The sequence below is a fragment of the Camelus dromedarius genome, chromosome 12 (assembly GCF_036321535.1).
Source record: "Camelus dromedarius isolate mCamDro1 chromosome 12, mCamDro1.pat, whole genome shotgun sequence".
In the NCBI taxonomy this organism is placed as follows: Eukaryota; Metazoa; Chordata; class Mammalia; order Artiodactyla; family Camelidae; genus Camelus; species Camelus dromedarius.
Window position 1 is genome coordinate 15,426,429 of NC_087447.1, and position 17,814 is coordinate 15,444,242.

Genomic DNA, 17,814 nt, shown 5'->3' on the forward strand with positions numbered 1-17,814 from the left:
GGACCGCGCACCGCTCTCGGGACTGGCGCTAGCGCCACCGCGCGCGCCCCCGGGCTCTTGCCGGGGTCTCGTGTGCCCCGCCCCCGTCCCGCCTCCGGGCCCGCGAGCCCCGCCCCTCCTGCGCTCTCCAAGGTGCTGAAGTCGCGGCCCGGCGGCCCCGCCCTAAATCCCACACTGACTCCTCTGTACAGTTTGTCCTCCTGCAAAGCCCTCCGTGCCCATGCGGGCCCTGCCCCTCGGGGTGGGCCTAGGGTCTGGGAATCGGGTTACTAATGGCAGGACCCTGGTTCCCAGGTCCTTAGTTGACCCCCTCACTGCAGACAAAGAAGGAAGTCAGGAAAGGAGGGTCGTGGAGGAAGTGCAGAGAAAAGCTAATGGGTGTTGGGAGTTGGCTCCTAGAGCAGATTTGGAATCAGGTGGTGTGAAGTCACATCCTGGCTCTCCAAATGAATAGGTGGTGTGGCTTTGCATTAGTGACAATAGTCCTAAGATTTGATTTTTCTCATCTGTGAAATGAGGACAATAATGGTCCCTCTCATGGTTGTGAGGATGAAATGTAATACAAATGTGTTGTCACTGGAGGCCGGGAATACCCCCAACTCCCAGGATCCAGGTTTCACCCCATCCTGTCCCCTTACCTTGAGGGGACCCTCCCTCCCAAGGATTCTCCCCATAAAGTCTCCTCTCTAAGGATTGATTCAAGCTCCCTTTCAGTCCCAGACACTTTGAGGTGAACCCTTCATTTTGGCTTCTCCATTTCTCCTCATTCATGTCAGGTCTGTCCCAGATTTCTCCTTCTCACTTAGCACCTCAATTGCATTTTCTGTAGAGCATCCCCTCTTTTGTACCCAGACACCCCACAGCTGGATTCTTACATTCTAAGACTTGAGGCCTTTTGTTCCCACAGTTGACATCTTGGGATTCTTTTGGTTTTTATGCTTCCCCCAGCACCTCTGCCCCTGCTAAGTTTGGGCCATGGTTCCTCCTGGTCTTCTCTCCCCTAAGAGGGCTAAGCTTATGAGTTCTTTCACTGAGCATGAACTTCTTGACACTCAGGGTGCTGGCTATGGCTAGGCCCCCAGCTGTGGTGGGTCATAGAGCCTCTGGCCAAGTCTTACTGGCTTGTCTGACCATCTGAGAGAACCACAGAAGTCCTTTCCTTCTGAAGAAGCAGCAAACTCATTTACAGCTTGTGGAATCCTATTTGCAAATCTAGACTGCCCACTGGTTGTTCCACCTCCTTTCCCTTCAATGTGGCACCCAGAAAGGAGCTGCAGGCACCAGCCCTGCAGTAAACAACTCCCAAGCTCCAGTCCCCCAAACATCCCGATATCCAGAGCCAAAGACCTTGGCTGGCTCTCTTCTCCCTGTCCTTGGGCCCAGAGGGGACACTGTATCTTTCCTGTCTTGGCTCAGGCTCCTTTGTCAAGACCCACCTGCTGCTATGGTGCTGGCTTTTCCTCCCAGGAAAGCAGTTTTGCCACAGTGCCTAATAATTGTTATTGTTCCTTAGAGTGTATGCTTGTCTCTACCAGGGAGCATTCTCTGGTTAGGAGCATGTATGTGTGGAGGACAACTCTACCTTCTAGCATATTTTGCTCTAGAACAAAGGTTATCTTAGCTCCCCAGGCCAAGCCAAAGCCACATTAGAGAGAAGCCAGAAGGGAGAGAGGGAAGGCCAGGTCCAGGTCTCAGTGAGAAGGGAGCCATCAGGAGCTTCAAAGTACAGCTGAGAATGAGACGAGTCCCAGGGTCAAGTTCTTCCTTTCCCCCTTTCTCTGTGCAAGGCAGCTTGTGATATTCTTGGCCTGGCCTGAACCCCTTCCCACAGGAATTTGGGGTGTGGGCTAACAGCTTTCACATCCAGTGGCCCAAGACTATAAAACTCACAGGAAAGCCTATGCACACCACAGAGGGGGGCCACACTGGCCAGATGGCATGAGACAAAGTCAGCATCCAGGCTCTGGGCTTGGCTGTGGGCAGATCTGACCATGTAGCCAAAACCAGAGGGCTTGCATCCCCTTTGCACCAAGCAGCTGCGGCTTATGTGGCTGAGTTGAGGTAAAGAACGGATCGAGGGCCTGGAGAGGGCCCTGCCGACTGCTTGGGTGTTTAAGTGGGCCAAGAGACTGGGTCCCTAAAGGACAGCACTCAGGAACCTCATCCCAGGGCTGGCGTGCTCTGTACCATTCTGGCCAACTGACCCTCAACTCTGCCCAAGCTCTGGAGGAGCCACTAGTCTGTTCCAGTTGCTCAACTGGGAGCCTTCCCATTCCTCCATCTCCTGTCCCCTCCTCCCTGCCACCTCCAAGAAGGGTGAGAGCCTCCAGGTTCCAGCAGAATTAAGACAGTCTGGCCTAATGCTTCACTCAGGCTGAGCCCTACTGCCTCCCAATCCCCAGACCCCCACAAAATTGACATCACAGCTTTGCTCAGACAAGATCAGACCTTTATGAAACACGTGAATATTCACAAACTGTGGGAGAAACACACCTTCCCAGCAACAGAAAATCTCTGAATAAAGTGCATTTAGCCTGCACCCATCTCCTCCTCATGCTGGCCCTTGGATCAGGATTTGGGGCAATGCTCTGCTGCAGCAGGTCCCAGGGACACCTGGGCCAGGAGAGGGGAGGCATGAAGCCACAGTGGAGCTCCAGGACACTGGATGCACCCTCTTGTCACCCCACCCCTCCCAGCTCTGAGTGGAACGCTTCGTTCTACTGGGAATGGGCCAGCATGCTAGGGATGGTGAAGTAGGGGGAGGTGGTCCTGCCAACTTGGACCTTAGGGAGAGCCATCGTCAAACAGGTAGGAAAAGGGAATCATCCTAACATTTGAAGGTGCTGCTAAATAAATACTGGCTCTGGCCCTAACCCCTCAGTCTTCTTGGTTTCTCAGACCAGCCCTTCCAGGCCTGCCCTACTCTCCTGGCAACAGTCCTGATTCTCTTTCCTCCTGGCTGGGGCTCAGGGAACAGTGACTCCCCCAACCCAATGCTGCGAATACAAACCATCGCCTGTGCCCTGCTCCCCCTACATGACTATGGAACATTTCTAGTGAGGGTGACATACATACAAGAGTTGGACTCTAAAGGCAGCTCTCTGGCTGAGAAAGCCTGAGGACATCTCAGGAAGAAGCCTGTCAATGTGCTGGACAGATGTGGGAGACAGTAGCCTGACCCCAGGGTTCTGGTCCTGGGACAGAGGACAGTGGAGGGCAGGGCTGGGGCCAAGGGAAGTTAACAGCTATGAGGCCAGGAAAGGTCACAGGGGAGGTAGAGAGGAGAAGGCCCAGGGGCCAGCTCAATATTACGCGTGAGGACAAAAATCCAAAGAGGAATTGACCTTTTAGCAACATATACACCTGCAGGTGCGCACACACACGCACACACATACACACACTGTGGCTCAAGTGCAGGCCATGGGATGGAAGGAAGACTTGCTCCAGCTGACCACATCATCCTTCTTTTCATTGTGTCTTTCTCAGCACAGACCTCCGACAGCGGGAGGGTTGAGGTGGGAGGCACAGGCTGCTTCTGGAATGCAAGGCCTTGGCTCCTCTGGGTCAAACCTCCCACCTGCTGCTTCTGGAAGGGTTGGCGTGCGGGGTGGGATCTCGGCCAGACCTTTCCCAATTGTCCCTGGCAGTCCACCGGCCTGGGTCTTTAATGTCCACCTACTGGGAGAGCTGACACGGCAGTTTGGATGCTGGTCAGCCCCGGGCAGGCCCTGGAGGCCTCTAGAGTGCAGACCAGAATGGCTTCCCTGGCTGGGCATCAGCTGACCTTGGTGGCAGCTCTGAGGTGCCACAAAATGTGGCCAGAGGAACCAGGGGGCTTTCTACCACCAGGAACCTGGCCTCTTCCTGGCAGTGGCACTGAGTCTCCACAGTGAGCTCTGAGGCTGGCTCTCAGCTTCTGGGGAAGGAACAGTGAGACTAGGATTCTGTTCCTAACCTCAGGTTTTCAGCTCCAAAAAGGGAGATGTTCTTAGGCTATTTTCCATTGTACTGTGCATACAGCACTCCAGTCAGGTGCTTGGGTGTACTTCTATACGATGGCAGAGTTTGCAGATCTGTCTACATCCTCACGCTCAGTCCCAGCCGCCCAAGGAAGAGTCTGAAGAACCCAGTGGCAGAGAATTTTAAAATAAGAAAGAAGCCAGGCCAGGTGATGATGTCTGGACAGCACCCATCCGCTCCAGCCTGCCCAGCCTCCAGGGTCATAAAGTAGGAACTCAGCAGGACCCCAGCTGCCTCTAAAATCGCATGCTCTGGGCCAGAGCCTGAAATGATTCCCCTCCCTGCTCCTCAGTCTGATGTGAGGAGGGAGGGAGGAAGTGCTGGGGTCGGGGGACAGATGCCAGAAACCCAGCTAAGGTCCTACCACTCTCAGACAAGGCAGCTGGCTCACAGGGACAGGTCTGGGATGAAAGTCACTGCCATGACCTCCAGCCTGGTGTCCGGAGGCTGAGGTGAAGCTGCTACAGGTGCTCCTCTAGCCCAGGCAGCATTCAGAACCACACGAGTGTACACAGATGCATGCACACGCAAACAGGCCCCCACTCCTTCCTCTGCACAAGCGCACACACACGCACACGTTTGCTCCATCTCTGTAGGTGATCAGCTGTTCTGCAGGTTGCATTCTGCTGCCACGGTGGCTGCTTGGGCACCCAGGCTTTGCTCACGGAGCCACAGCACTGCAGCTGAAAGGGAAAAACAAGGGCAAGAAGGAACATTCAGGAGGCGCTCAGTTGCCCAGGGACATGGCTCCTCTAGCTGCTTCTCTGGGGAACTGGGAAGAGCATAGAGCGAACCGAACAGGCCAAGGTACCTGGGGACAAGGTCGTTGCTGGGATGTCAGCGGGTGCCTGAACACTGGCTTCTGAGGTGCTGACACAGGACAAGCTCTCCTCTGCGGACCCTCTGCTCCTCCTCTGCCCCGGGCCTGAGGGCAGCAGGGGAGGAGGGGGAGAAGGCCACAGACACTCACCTGAGGCTTTGGGTAACACTTGGTCAGATGTGACAAAGGCAGTTTCTGAATCAAGGCACAGCGGCTGCTGCCAGAGATGGAGAATCAGAAAAAAATGGGTTGGATGAGAAGCCAGCCAGGACCAGTAATTTTGGAAGATGAAGGCAATGACTGAGTTTAGAATCAGCCGGTGAGCAAATTTCCACATAGAGATAAAAGAACCCTGGCACTGTGCTAGAAGACGGAGGGCTGGAGGGGGACACAAGGATGACTCATCTTAAAGATTTAGAACATTCTGAATCTGGGGCAGAGGGAAGACGTGGCTTCATCATAACACTGGGTTGCCTGTTTGAATAGGTCTAGTGCGTCTGAGAGCGTAAAGAGACACGCAGGGTTCAGTTAAAACTTTGGACGGTTTAAATGATGGTGAGGCAGATAATAACCAGAAGGATTACTGAGCTTATGGGTCAAGCACTGTACACTTGTGAAATGGCTGAATTGTGTCCCCTCAGAATGTGACTGTTTCTGGAGATAAGATCTTTAAAGAGGTAGTTAAGTTAAAATGAGGTGTTTAGGGTGGACTCTGATCCCATAAGACTGGTGTCCTTATGAGAGCAATGAGGACATAGACTCACACAGAGGTGAGACGGAGTGAAGACGATGGGGGATGGTGGCCATCTACAAGCCAAGGAGAGAGGCCTCGGGAGAAAGCAGCCCTGTCATCAAGTTGTCTCAGACTTCTAGCTCTCAGGACTATGGGAGAATTTCTGCTGTCTGTCACCTGGTCTGTGGCACTTTGTTATGGGAGCCCAAACAAACTAACATAGCTGCGATCCCACTGACCCTAAAGATATGGCCTCTGTTCTTACGGATGAGAAAACCGAAGCCAGAGAGGATAAGGAAGTTGCCCATGACTACCACATTCAGAAGTGGCAGAGCCAAAACAGGAAAGCCAGGTCTGTCTGATTCCAAAACCTGTGTTTTTACCATTAGGTAATCTCTATATTATAGTACTGCTCAAGATGACTTTTAGAGGATATAAAAAGAAGGAATTCAACATGGTGGCATGAAGACTAATATGCAAGAAACATAAATGAAGTCCAGATGTTAACAGGAAAGGGAAAATGCTCTCAAGGGTCAAAGGCATTGGAGTCAGGGATTAAAAAATCAGTCTTCTGACCCATGCAAACCTTTTCAGACAAATGTTAAATCTGAAGATTTTATCTGGGTGATGATAGTTCACCTAGAAGCTGGGAAAAATCAAGAGCAAACAGAAGTGCGTCCCTGCATGGCTCAGTACTGAGTGCCTCCTTCTTTAAAATGTCTTCAACAAGTTTTCCCTTTAAGTTTGTACTATAATAACCTAGCCTAGCCATACTTTTCACTACAAATAATTATATTTGCTACTAAAGTATATACATGTTTATTGAAACATGCTGACTGGGATATATATTTTATACACAGGTCTCTCTCTGACCACTGTTGTTAAGTCAAAGAGATGATGATTCTTCTGAGACTGAGAATTTCAGGACTGCAGAGTAGACACACCAGTCCTCCTACACGTTACCTCCGTTTCTTGTGTCCTCTCCACCTTACAGGATAGAGGAAGATAAAGAGTACTTGAAGATTCCTTAGGACAAGGGCTCTCACTCTGGGGTTCTTGGATCCTTAAGGGGTCCAAGGGTGGGCTTAAGGGGCAGCCCACGAAGACCTTGAAATTCTGTGTACATTTTTCTGTGTGTGTGAATGGGTGCAATTTTCCAGGGAGAGGCTCCATCTTTCATCAGATTCTTCAAAGCATGGGTAACCCAGAGGGTTTAAGAACTGATGCCTAAGCTTAGAAGATAAGGGGGTGAGGTACAGTCAGGTGGTTATAATAACAATTCATTCAGACCTACTCTGACTTGGGCATGGGTTCGCTATGAGGCAGACCATAAAGGGAGGTGGCTGCCTCCTGGCCTCAGATAAACCCCAGTGACCCACATCCCTCCATGTTGGGATCAGAAACACACACACAGAAAACCAAGGTTTGGAAGAATGAGTTTGTCCTTGTTTACAAAGCTAGTCAAAAGGCTTGAATAACTAGTTATTCAAGCTGCTTGATCAGCAGACAATGAGCTGGTCCCTGTGCTCTTGTTCTCAAGCTAGGGCAAAAGTCTGCAGGAAAGAGGGGCTGGGGAAATCATATGAGGCCTTGCAGGAAAATGATGACAGCAGCACTAAAAGAAAGGGAAGAACAGCTAGGGGAGAGGCACAAGGGGAAAAAAATCAACTCAAAACATGCGCCAAAAAAATCAGTCTCATGATTGTCCAACTCTTTCAATCCGTCATTAATACAAGACACAGCAGTGGCTGGAACATAGAATAAGTTAATGACTGCCTCCCTCAGTGTGCCAGTGTCAGTTAGGATGACCCCCTGGGTACCTGTGCCCTCACACCCCTTCCTGTCCACCGGATGCTAACAAGAAACCCAAATCTGCAAGTCCACCCTTCCCCGGCCCGAGCCCAGGTGGGTGTGTGGATAACATGTACACAAGCGCCTATGTCAGCAGAGTCCACTACGGCTCAAGGTCTGAAAGAAACTTTGTTTGGAGGCTGTAAGCAGGTCTCAGAGGTCACCCCTCCCCACCACACTGGGTGAAGCACTGTGCCCAAGTGCTTGGGAGGGGCAGAGGGTTTGCTATGCGCTTCCAAGTTAGGAGCAGGGAAGGCCAGAGGTGCAGCTGTGTACCCCAGCTGGGCTCTTAGCTCTGTCTCATTCCTCACACACTTGCCCTTCCTGCACCACACAAACCCTACAGCCAAGGGGAGGGGACGTCCGTCAGTCAAAAGCTACTCAGTAAGTGCCAGGGAAGGTGCAAGGGGGTACTGAGTCCCAACTTCTCATTCCCAGGTCAGGAACCGAGAGCCAGAGAGGTGAGGAAAACTTGCTCCCAGGCAGGGACCACACGGCCTCCACTCTGGGCAGCATTTTATAGGCTGGCCGGAGCCTTTCACACGCGTTGTTTCATGTAAGGAGGGGTAACAAATGTCAAAAAGGCAACGAACAGCTTCCAGGAGTCAGGTTTTCCTCAGGGAGGCCCCCAGCTCTGGTGAGCTTTGGGAGGGGGAGGGGAAGAGGTGATCCTTGGCCAGAAACCCTTTGTATTCAGTGGGCTTCTCTCAGCAGATCACTATGTACCCGCAGAACAGCAAATGGATCACGTGAACTGTTCCCCTCGTGGTAAAATAATCGGACCAATAAGATGAATCTGTACACAATTCGAGGCTGATGGAATCCTCGGCAGTCAGCAGCTTTGGGGATTATGGGAAGCATCTGAACCGACAGCTATTTGGGGCTGGCTTATTTTTCAGTTTAGTGAACACTGTACAATAAAGCCAAATGCAGAACAGATACTGACGTGGGTTTGCGGTAAGCATGGAAGCTACCGATATCAGGGTGTGTTTTCCCACAAGATCAGTTTAAATCATTGTCCACACCTGAGGCATTAGAAATAACAGAAGCACAAAACTATAGAGGTTGGAGCTAAACAGAGCCTCAACGGGTCCAGGAGGGGCTTTCAGGCTGGTAAAGAATGGCTATTCACACCTGACAGCGAAAGCATCTCAGAAAGGTTATGAATCCTGCCCAAGTCACACAACTAAAACTGACAGAGGAGAAGGGAGCAGGCGCAGTAAGACTGTCAACTCAGGCCCTGGGGCCACTGCTCTGTGGTCCAGCCGGCCCAGTGTGCTGGCTCTGACTGGAGTAACCATAACACAACCAAAGACTCCCTCGGAAGCATGTGCAAGATGGTAATGTGAGTTCATCTGCGTGGTGTGTTTTACTTATTCAAAGGCTTTTCACATAAGGATTTTCCATTTCTTTCCCAAGAGTGTATGCTGGATGGGTGGGGCAGGGGACAAGGTGCTGTCTCCACCATGTTACTGATGAGGACGCTAAACATCTTCAGGCCCAGGTGTGACGGCCAGCACACGGGGAAACAGAAGTGCACTCTTCTCTCTCTGTTTCCCAAGAACACAGATGTCTGTCCTGTCCTCTCCTGGCCCCCACCTCCAACCAATTAGCCACGATTAAGGGCTAAATTCTGAGAACCAGTCCTTGATATTGCAGTAGGGTGACCGGACATCTCCTGGACCACAAAACAAGAGACAGGCGCCGACCCCTGCACCTTGAAGCGTCCACTTGGAATTATCGCTGCAGCCTCTCAGCTGGCTGCCTCCCCACCACCATGTCCTCTGCAGGGCCCAGCCCACGCCTGGTGAATCTTCCCAAAATGCCAGTTTGATCATTCGCTCTCCTGCTCCAAAACGCTCCTAGGCTCTCAGAGAGAACTCCAAGGACTCACCTGCCTGATATCTAAAACCCTACATGATCAGACCCAACTGTAACCTTACGTTCTTCTAAAATAATAATGATAACAATAGTCATAATAATAGTAGTAGCTGCCACTTCACTTATGAACTAATATACCTGGCTAAGTGTCTGGTATATTATGTAGACACTGTTAGCTGCTGGCCAGTGTTTAGACTTCCTAGCTAACAGAACCTGGATTTTGTTCAGTGGGTCATGGGCCCAGCCCAGACAATGGATCACGATTGGTCTAAGTCCGTGATTCTCAAAATACAGTCCCAGAACAGCAGCATCATGAACTGCTGGGAACTTGTTAGAAGTGCAAACTCTCGGATCCCACCCCAGACCCACCAAATCAGAAACTCTAGGGGTAGGGCATAGCCACCTGTGGCTTACCAAATTCTCTAGGGGGTTCTATTGCTCACTCAAGCTGGAAAATCAATGGTCTAACCAATCCTGACAATCCACATCCCTATTTCCCAGCTGGGGGGTGGCTTTGGGACTAAATTTTGGGTCATGAGGCCAATGTAAAAAGCTGGGGAGGGGTATCCTGGGAAAGCATTAATATTCTTGATAAACAGAAGAGAGGCATTCCCTGACAACTCTCATAATACAAAACTGCAAACTCCACTGTGCCCCAACCTTTACTTTTTATCTTCTTACTCAATTTGATTTTTCCTTCACACACTTAGGGCCTCTTGGCACATGATGTATCTATTTTTTTATTGTCTGTCTCCTCCTACAAAGACACACCCAAGAGGGAAGGGACTGTCAGTCTTGTTCACAACCATATCTCAATGTCTACAACGTGTCTGGCAAATTGTGATCACTTGATAAATGTTTAATGAATGAATGAGTGCAGCTGTCTCTGTGATTCCTTCTCATTCCTGCTTTGAATGAGGAACTGATGGCTGAAGCTGTGGCAGCCACCTTGAGGCCATGAAGCAAGAGAATCTCAGAAAAGCTGGCTCTGATATTGTTGAGCCACCAAACCAAAACCAGCAACACCCAGCTCTGGATCTCTTTCTTGTTCGGTAAGAAAAATAAACCTGTATTTGTTTTAGCCACAGTAGTCAGGTTTTCTAGTCCTAGCAGCCCCACACATTAACTGACATATATATTTAATTATTTAATCTTTGTAACAAGAACCTAATTTCCGGTGAGAAACCAAGTCTCATAATGGTTAAATAATTAGTACAAAATTACATAATCATTAAGCTGTTTTTCTTATCTGAAATGCCCTCCTTGCTGCCTAAATCCAATTCATCTCCCCAGCCCCCTAGGGGAAACTTCTGTGTTGTACTCCAGGATCACCCCAGCCCACCAAGAGCTGTCCTGTAATAAGCTTGAAGAGTCTGTATCACTTGTCTAGGAATTATCAGTTATTTGTTTTCTTCTCCTAAGCAGACTATTAAGTCCTTGTGGATGGGCGTCGTATCACATTTCATATGTTCTATACCCTTCTCCCTCACACACTTGCTGGCAACAGTTTTATGCTGAATTGGATGTCATTAGCTTACTGAGCAACTTTGACCCAGACGTTTAACCTCTCTGTTCTTTGGTCTTCTCACCTGAAAGTCAGAGTATCAGCCTGGTAAGTTCCAGATTTGTAAAACAGAATGAACTTTGCTTAGAACCACAGAGCTAACAGATGACTAAGAGAGTTGTATCTAAGGCTGCCAGTACTCTCAGAACAAGGTAACACAGTCTGTCCATCAGCAACATCTATTACAAGTTCAGCAGGATAAAGGGCACAAGCGTCAAACACTCATTGTCTCACACAGCATTTAAGTCTAGATGCTCCAACTAGATGGCCTGGCCTGGCCGTGAAGTGGAGGGGTTTGGAAAGAAGAATCAATCAGCTCCATGGAGAAAATCACTCTCCAATCTAATGATGCAGACTTGGCACATAGGGAACAGCCTGAGATGATGACTCAAAGGGGACAGTAATTTACATCTCTCACAGAAAGGCATAAAAGGCCCTTCCTGCTCTGGGGAAAGAGGAGCCAGTTTTTTTTTTTCAAAAGACATTCAGGGGGCTTCCAAGAAAGATGAGCACTGACAAGGAAGTGTAGACCCAAAGCCACAAGAAAGGTGAGAACGGAGGAGCGGCTGTAAGAGGCACAGATAGATGATGGGGAGCTGGGACCTCCTGGTCCTTTGGTGGGGCTGGGCTGAGTGAGCCTCCAAACACCCCTAAGCATGTCTTCTGAAGGTAGGTGCTGCCCTCTGCTGGCCTGCCTACACAACACAGCCCGTCGGGGTGACGGCAGAGGGGCTTGAGCACGCTCAGGACCTGCCACTGGGCCAATTCTCCCACAGCTTCACGTCCAGTCTTCACGTCCGCTTTTTTTTGGATGTGGCTCACTTTAATAGGTAGAAAGAGTCAAATAATTCTTTTCCCTTAGCTGGCAAAGAAAGATCAGGGCTTTAACCCCCTTTTTAATTTTAGAAGGTATAAGTCAGGGTAGGATTTTTGAGCTGAAATCCTAAAAAATCCTAAAGTAGTCCCCCCAGGTTGTAATCTCGTTTGCTGAGTTTTAACCTTGAGCTGGCAGGGCAGCAGTGTTCTACACCCACCCCCACCTCTCTCCCTCCTCCCTCCCTGAAGCTCTCAGCTGCTGTCACTCACTCTCAGACATCCCTGCCTGGCAGCTCTGTGGAGGGCAACTCTGCCACCCTGGCCCGTTTGCTGAGTTCTTCACCAGGAGGCTCCTCTGCTGCTTCCAGCTTGCGTTTGGGGGATGCTGGGCCACCAGGTAGTGGTCTTAGACCTGTAGGGAAGTGGGTCAAAGTGTCACACAGACTGTGCGTTGAGCCAAGATGACCCTTAACTCTGCAGTGGCAGCTCTTTGGGGGACAGGGAACCTGGCTCATCAATGTAACCAGCACAGTGCTTCTCAGACGTGCCCCTAGGCCTTCCTTTCAGCATCAACCTTGCCTGGAAATGTCCAAGGAGAGCACAGCCAGGACCACTGGCAGCAAAGCCAGCTTTTGGGCCCCAAAGCACTTGGGCTTAAGGCCAGAGATTGATGCAGCCTGTCTGCTGTCCTCGCCCTGAAGGTGGAAACTTCCCTCTGCCATGCTGGCTGGGCCTCCTAAAGCCAGAATGAACAGTGCCCTCACCTGTGGGCTGGACAAACTAGAAAAAATGTGACGTTCCTGCCAGTCTGACCTTACTGATCATCTCAGAGCTGAAGGTGGAGGTTAAGAATGCAGCAAGTCTGTCTACTTCTCTCTTACCACCGCCCGGGTCTTGCTGCCATCTCCTGCCTGGACACCTGTAGCCGCCTCTTTTCTAGCCTCCCTATAACTGGGGACTCTTGCCCATACTGTCCCTCCACACAGCAGGCAGAGCGAGCTTTTTAAAACAGAAACCAGGTCATGCCTCTGCCCCGCTGACCACCCATCAGTGCCTTCCCTGTGCTCTGAAGACAGAATCCTAACCCTCCTCGTGGATGCTGAGTCTACACGGCGCTCCTGCTGCACCTGTCCTCATCGCATCCCAGCTCCTCACTCAGGACATGCCAGCCGCACCAGCCTCCCTCCCCTCGTTGCTGGAATAGGATAAGCTTGTTCCCGCCCCTGGGTCTTTTCTTGCTATTCCCTTTGCCTGGAATGCTCTTCCCCCAGTTCTTGGAAGGCTGGCTCTGCTCACCATGTGGGTCCAATACTCCATCTAAAAAAACCCCCCTTCTCCAGCCCCTCTTTCATGAGGTCACTCAATTTTATTTTCCCCAAAAGCACTTGTTATCTGACATGATCTTGCATGGTTCCTTTAGGATCTGTCTCCCTCAGATGGAATATAAGCTCCACTGGGGCACAGACTTGTTCTGGCCTTTGTCTCAGCCCCTAGTGACAGATGTGGTGGTAGCTCTGCAGTGTCCTCGGGATGGGCACAGGCCACGGCAGGCCAGTGGCTACTCACCTGCACTGCTCATGCTCCCAGCCTGGCTCGAGCTGGGCTCTGCCACTGGGTTGCTGAGGTCTTCCACGCAGGAAGGGACAGATGCCAGCAAACCTGGAAAGAGGCAGGGGAGTAATCAGAATGCAATCTCACAGGACTGCAGAGGGCCGCGGGGCAGATGAGTACAAGGCAGGGGGCACTGGGCCATGACACAAAGGTTCCATCTCTTCCCACTGGCCACAACTACTCAGAGAGCCCTGATCCAGCCCAGCCTGCGTGTCTTGTGCCCCGGGGAGTCAAGCCAACTTAACAGCCTCGAAGACAGCACTTGGTCTCCCCCTGTGAATATCTGGGAATCACCATCTGTGCCCTTTGAACTTGCAGGTGCTATCTGCCATTCAGGGAAGCAGGGGATGGTGGTGGGAGTAGTGGCTCCTTACAGAGTCCCCGGTAGCGGGAGAGCTGCTGGTAGATCTGCTTCATCCGCTCAATGTTGAGCCGGCTGGTCTCGGCATGGTTGACCATAGGCCGTGGGTAGTCCACACCAATGATGCACTTGGCTGCCTTCTGAATTGACTCTGGGGCGTTCCAAGGCTCGTAGATGTATCGAGAGGGGAAGCCTTTCAACTTCGGCAGGTATCGCCTGAAACATACACACCAGACAACCCATCAGCATGCTGGGAGTCTCCTTCAAAGGGCCAAGCGTATCTCGTTCTAGGAGGAAGCCACAGAGGTCAGAATCCAGAGAGCCTGGTCTGCATCCTCACCTGATGTAGTCCCCACTGGGGTCTGTGCGGCGGCCAAAGCCCACTGGGCAGTAGCAGTGGAAGAACTGTTGGAAGAAAGCACTGCAGGACAGCCACATCCAGCTGCCTGCATTCACGCTGAAATCTGCATCCAGGAGCAGCTCATCAAATACCTAGATGTGGGGAAAGTGGGGCAGTCAGCTCTTTGGGGACCTACAGCCATGGTTCTCCCCCAGTCACCACGTGCCCCGTGGAAAAGAGAGCCAAAGCCCTTTTGCTGAGGGCAAGCCAAGGAGGATTTGGAGGGGACCTCCTGGGCCCAGGGGTCCCAACCCATCCCCTAGCCCAGAAGGGGGCTGCACTGAGCTGGGCTGATGAGAGGGTACAGGCCAGCTGCCCGCTGAGAGCACTCACCCGGACCCCGCTCTCCCAGCTGACCCAGAGGTCCCCACGTGTGAGGAAGCAGGCCACGGCGTGCCGGGCCAGGTGGTGGATCCAGCCCTCCTGCCTCAGTTGGGTCATGATGGCGTCAATCCAAGGGAAGCCTGTCTTGCCCTCGGCCCACTTGGCCAGGGCCTCGGGGTTGCGGTCCCAGGGGATCTGGATGCAGATGGGGTTCCCCTCCATGCGGTCAAACCTGGGGTTGTCGGTGGCTGCCGTGTAGAAGAACTCTCGCCACAGGAGTTGCCCAAACAGGGAGAGCGGGGGTGTGCTGTTCCGCTTCACCTGAGGGGTGGGGATAGCTCGTGGGTACAAATGCCTGCCCAGCTCTCAGCGCTGTGCCACTTGGGGCTCTCCCACAGAGGAATCTGAACCTGCCACAAACTCGGTGGTTCCAAAGCCCCTAGATGCGTGAAGGGACTATGCCCTAGGAGAAGCGCCACAGTGTGCCAGCAGACTGAAACCCCGGGCCCTGGCTGTGCCCGTTACTCCTCTGAGCAACGAGAATGGCTGCAGAGAGTCAGGCAGTAGAAAGGGATATTGCTGCGGACTCTGCACTGGGAACTAAGCTCCCCAAGACTGGTCATGATCCTTGTCCTCAACCGGCCCTGTTTGGCTCCACTTTCTTAAACATTGAAGGTAGTTTTCCCATCAGCAAGCATAAAAATTGCTCAGTCTAGACTTTGGTTAGATAAAGTTACACCCAGTAGCCTCGATCTGGGGCCATGAGGGAATTAAGAGATCCAAGCAAATAATAATCTTCCTAAAATCACAAGATCACCCACCAAACTGGCAAAGCCATCCTGTGCCGCAAAATATAGATATTGGCAAAGATGGGGAAGCAGTGTGAAACAATGTAGACACAGGTGATCTGATGAATTTGAATAGTTGGAGGTGCTGCGCTCTGTCCTTCTGGGGGTGGGTGCCTCACCATCGGGGTAGCTTCCTGTAGTCCGAATCTGGCCCTGCATTCAGCCCTCCGGGTCATTTCCTCATCACTGATGGGCAATCACCACTCCTACGCTTCCCTTTAAATGCTCTGGGCACAGCCCCGTAGAGGCCCACTGTGCTCTTCACTTCCGGCCTGCCTCCAGCCTTGCCCTCCCTGCCTCCCACCCTGCGTACTTGGCCCCGTCGACCCGCCTGCCCTGCCAACCCTAGGGCCACACCCTGAGGTCGGCTTTTCTGCCTGTCCTGCTCCACTGGAGAACCTGGATTTTACTTCGATCAGCGGTTTGGGTTGTGCTGGGCTCTGCCACGTCTTGGATGTGGCCTCTTCCTCACCTTCTCTGGACTGTACGCACACGTAAGCCAGAGGGAAGGCCTCTTTTCGGGGTGACTGACTGGCCCGGAGGCCCTGAGCCACTTGGCTGCAAGCAGGGCAGGGGGTGCCGCCCTCGCCGCCCCTCACCTTTTTATACAGGTCCCACAGGCGGTAGTAGAAGAGGCGGCAGGAGAGGCAGCCGAAGCGCAGGTAGGGGCTGAGGCCCGTGGGGCTGGCCAGCAGGGAGTTGGCGTTCATTCGGGGTCTCTCATAGTTGGCAACCCAGGCCTGCAGCAGAAAGACAAGGTGGTGAAAGGACAGACCTGGATGCTTCAGAGAAAAAAACCCGAGGCACCAGGTGGTCAAGGAATCTGCCTAAGGTTGCAGACCAGAAAGCCAAAGTGCCAGCACGTGAGCCCGGTGTCATTCCGCTCCCTCACGCTGGCACAATTTTTGATGGAACCACCACCAAGCAAAGAATGAGGCCCAAGTTCTTGTCCTGACTTTACTATTTAATTTGTGGTGTGAGCATAACAAGTTACATGGTCCCTCAGCTACTTATCTATTCAGTGAGACAAAATTTTCCACCTCCTGGGGATTAAGTAAAATGACAGATACGAAAGCTTCTGAAAGCACTGAAGGGTCTGTGATTATACAGAAGAAAAAGGGCTTCTACTTTACAGAAGATACCAGCGCTCAGTCCCTGCTCTGGTGACGGGGCCCTGAGGCTACAGCCGCATGGTGGTGACTTCCCCCCCGTTCAACAGTGGCCAACAAACCCCTTTCCGGGGACCCACAGAGTCATTCACTTCTGGGGCATTCACTTGTCACATAGTATCACTGGTCTGGTTTTTATCAATTGCCACCGGCAGAGCGCTTTACCTCCACAGCTGACATGTGTGTTCTCTCATTTGATCTTAAATGGTTCTCCAAGGCAGCATGCCATCACCTCCTTTTGAAAACGAGGAAACAAAGCTCAAAGGGTTGTGTGACTCTCCTGGGGTTATAGAGATGGTAAGAGACAGGGCTGGAGGGACTGACTCTGGATTCCAGTCCTTTTCCACTACCTCTGATAACTGTTTTCTCTTTCTCAACTCCTAATGCCCTCTTTCTCTTCGCAATGACTATTTCACACACTTCACACCCTCTTCAGACCTCTATTCCACACTCCCCACCACCCTTCAGCAGATGACCTTCCTTCCTATGATAAGGAAATGGAAGCCATTAGGTAGGAAACACCTCAACTTTTAGCCACGGAATCTACAAACCTTCCTGCCTTCACACATACCTGGCTCCTCCTGTGACCCTGCCCAAGGCCAAGCTCCACCCCCAGGTCTGGAGCCCGCCCACCCCTCTTCCTTCTCTTACACATTCCATCTCTCCCTCTCTTTGGCGTCCACTCCAAGATCATTGGGAAAACGATCTTGCTTCTTTGCAAACAAAACAAAACAAAAATAAAGAGCTTCTTGTCACAGTGGACTTCTCCCCTTGGGTCCTCTTTCCTCCCTTCACAGCCAGCCTCCCTCCGTTTCCTCACACCCACCTTCACCCTCTAGTACCCGTCAGTCTAGCTTCCGCCTTTAGCACCCCCATCAGACTCTCTGTGATGTCCATGCCACCGAATCCTGCAGGCATTTTCTTTCCCTGTATTTTTGGACCTCCCAGCGGCATCTCACCCGGCGGACCTCCCACCCCCTCATCTCCATACCCACCATTCCGTTGGCCTCTGGACGCCACAAGCTCCCGGTTTCCTCTCACCTGGCTGGCTGCTCTCTGTGTTTCACCAGCTCCACCGCCCCTCCCAACCCTTTAAGTGTTCACCTCCCAGGGCTCTGTCCTCTACTCAACAACTGTGTTCCCTCCAGGAGCTCATCCAGTGCCATGGCTCGCGTGACTATCTCTTTGCAGATGATCACGACATCTGTAGCTCTAGCCTAGGCTGCTCACCTAGACTTCCAGATCACTCCATCCAACTTCCTGCCAGAGATCTCTACTTGATTGCCTTTCAGGGACCTCAAGGGTAACAGGCTCTTGTCTTTAAACCACCCTTTTGTTGGCACTCTCTATCTCAGAAAATGCACTGTCATCTAACTGATTGCCCAAGCCAAAAGCCTGGCCATCATCTTTGACTCA

General features: G+C 51.8%; 1 protein-coding gene across 1 annotated transcript in view; it reads right to left on the reverse strand.

The window, feature by feature from the left end:
• Positions 1 to 2,427: 2,427 nt before the first annotated feature.
• CRY2 (cryptochrome circadian regulator 2) overlaps positions 2,428 to 17,814 on the reverse strand; it is a 31,891-nt gene continuing 16,504 nt past the window's right edge. Inside the window, exons 6-12 of the mRNA XM_011000626.3 lie at positions 15,829 to 15,969; positions 14,391 to 14,702; positions 13,998 to 14,149; positions 13,671 to 13,873; positions 13,252 to 13,344; positions 11,956 to 12,097; positions 2,428 to 4,703 (exon numbers count right to left, since the gene is read on the reverse strand). Coding sequence (XP_010998928.2) covers positions 11,958 to 12,097; positions 13,252 to 13,344; positions 13,671 to 13,873; positions 13,998 to 14,149; positions 14,391 to 14,702; positions 15,829 to 15,969 — 1,041 coding nt within the window. The 3' untranslated portion in view covers positions 2,428 to 4,703; positions 11,956 to 11,957. The remainder of the gene's footprint in view (positions 4,704 to 11,955; positions 12,098 to 13,251; positions 13,345 to 13,670; positions 13,874 to 13,997; positions 14,150 to 14,390; positions 14,703 to 15,828; positions 15,970 to 17,814) is intronic.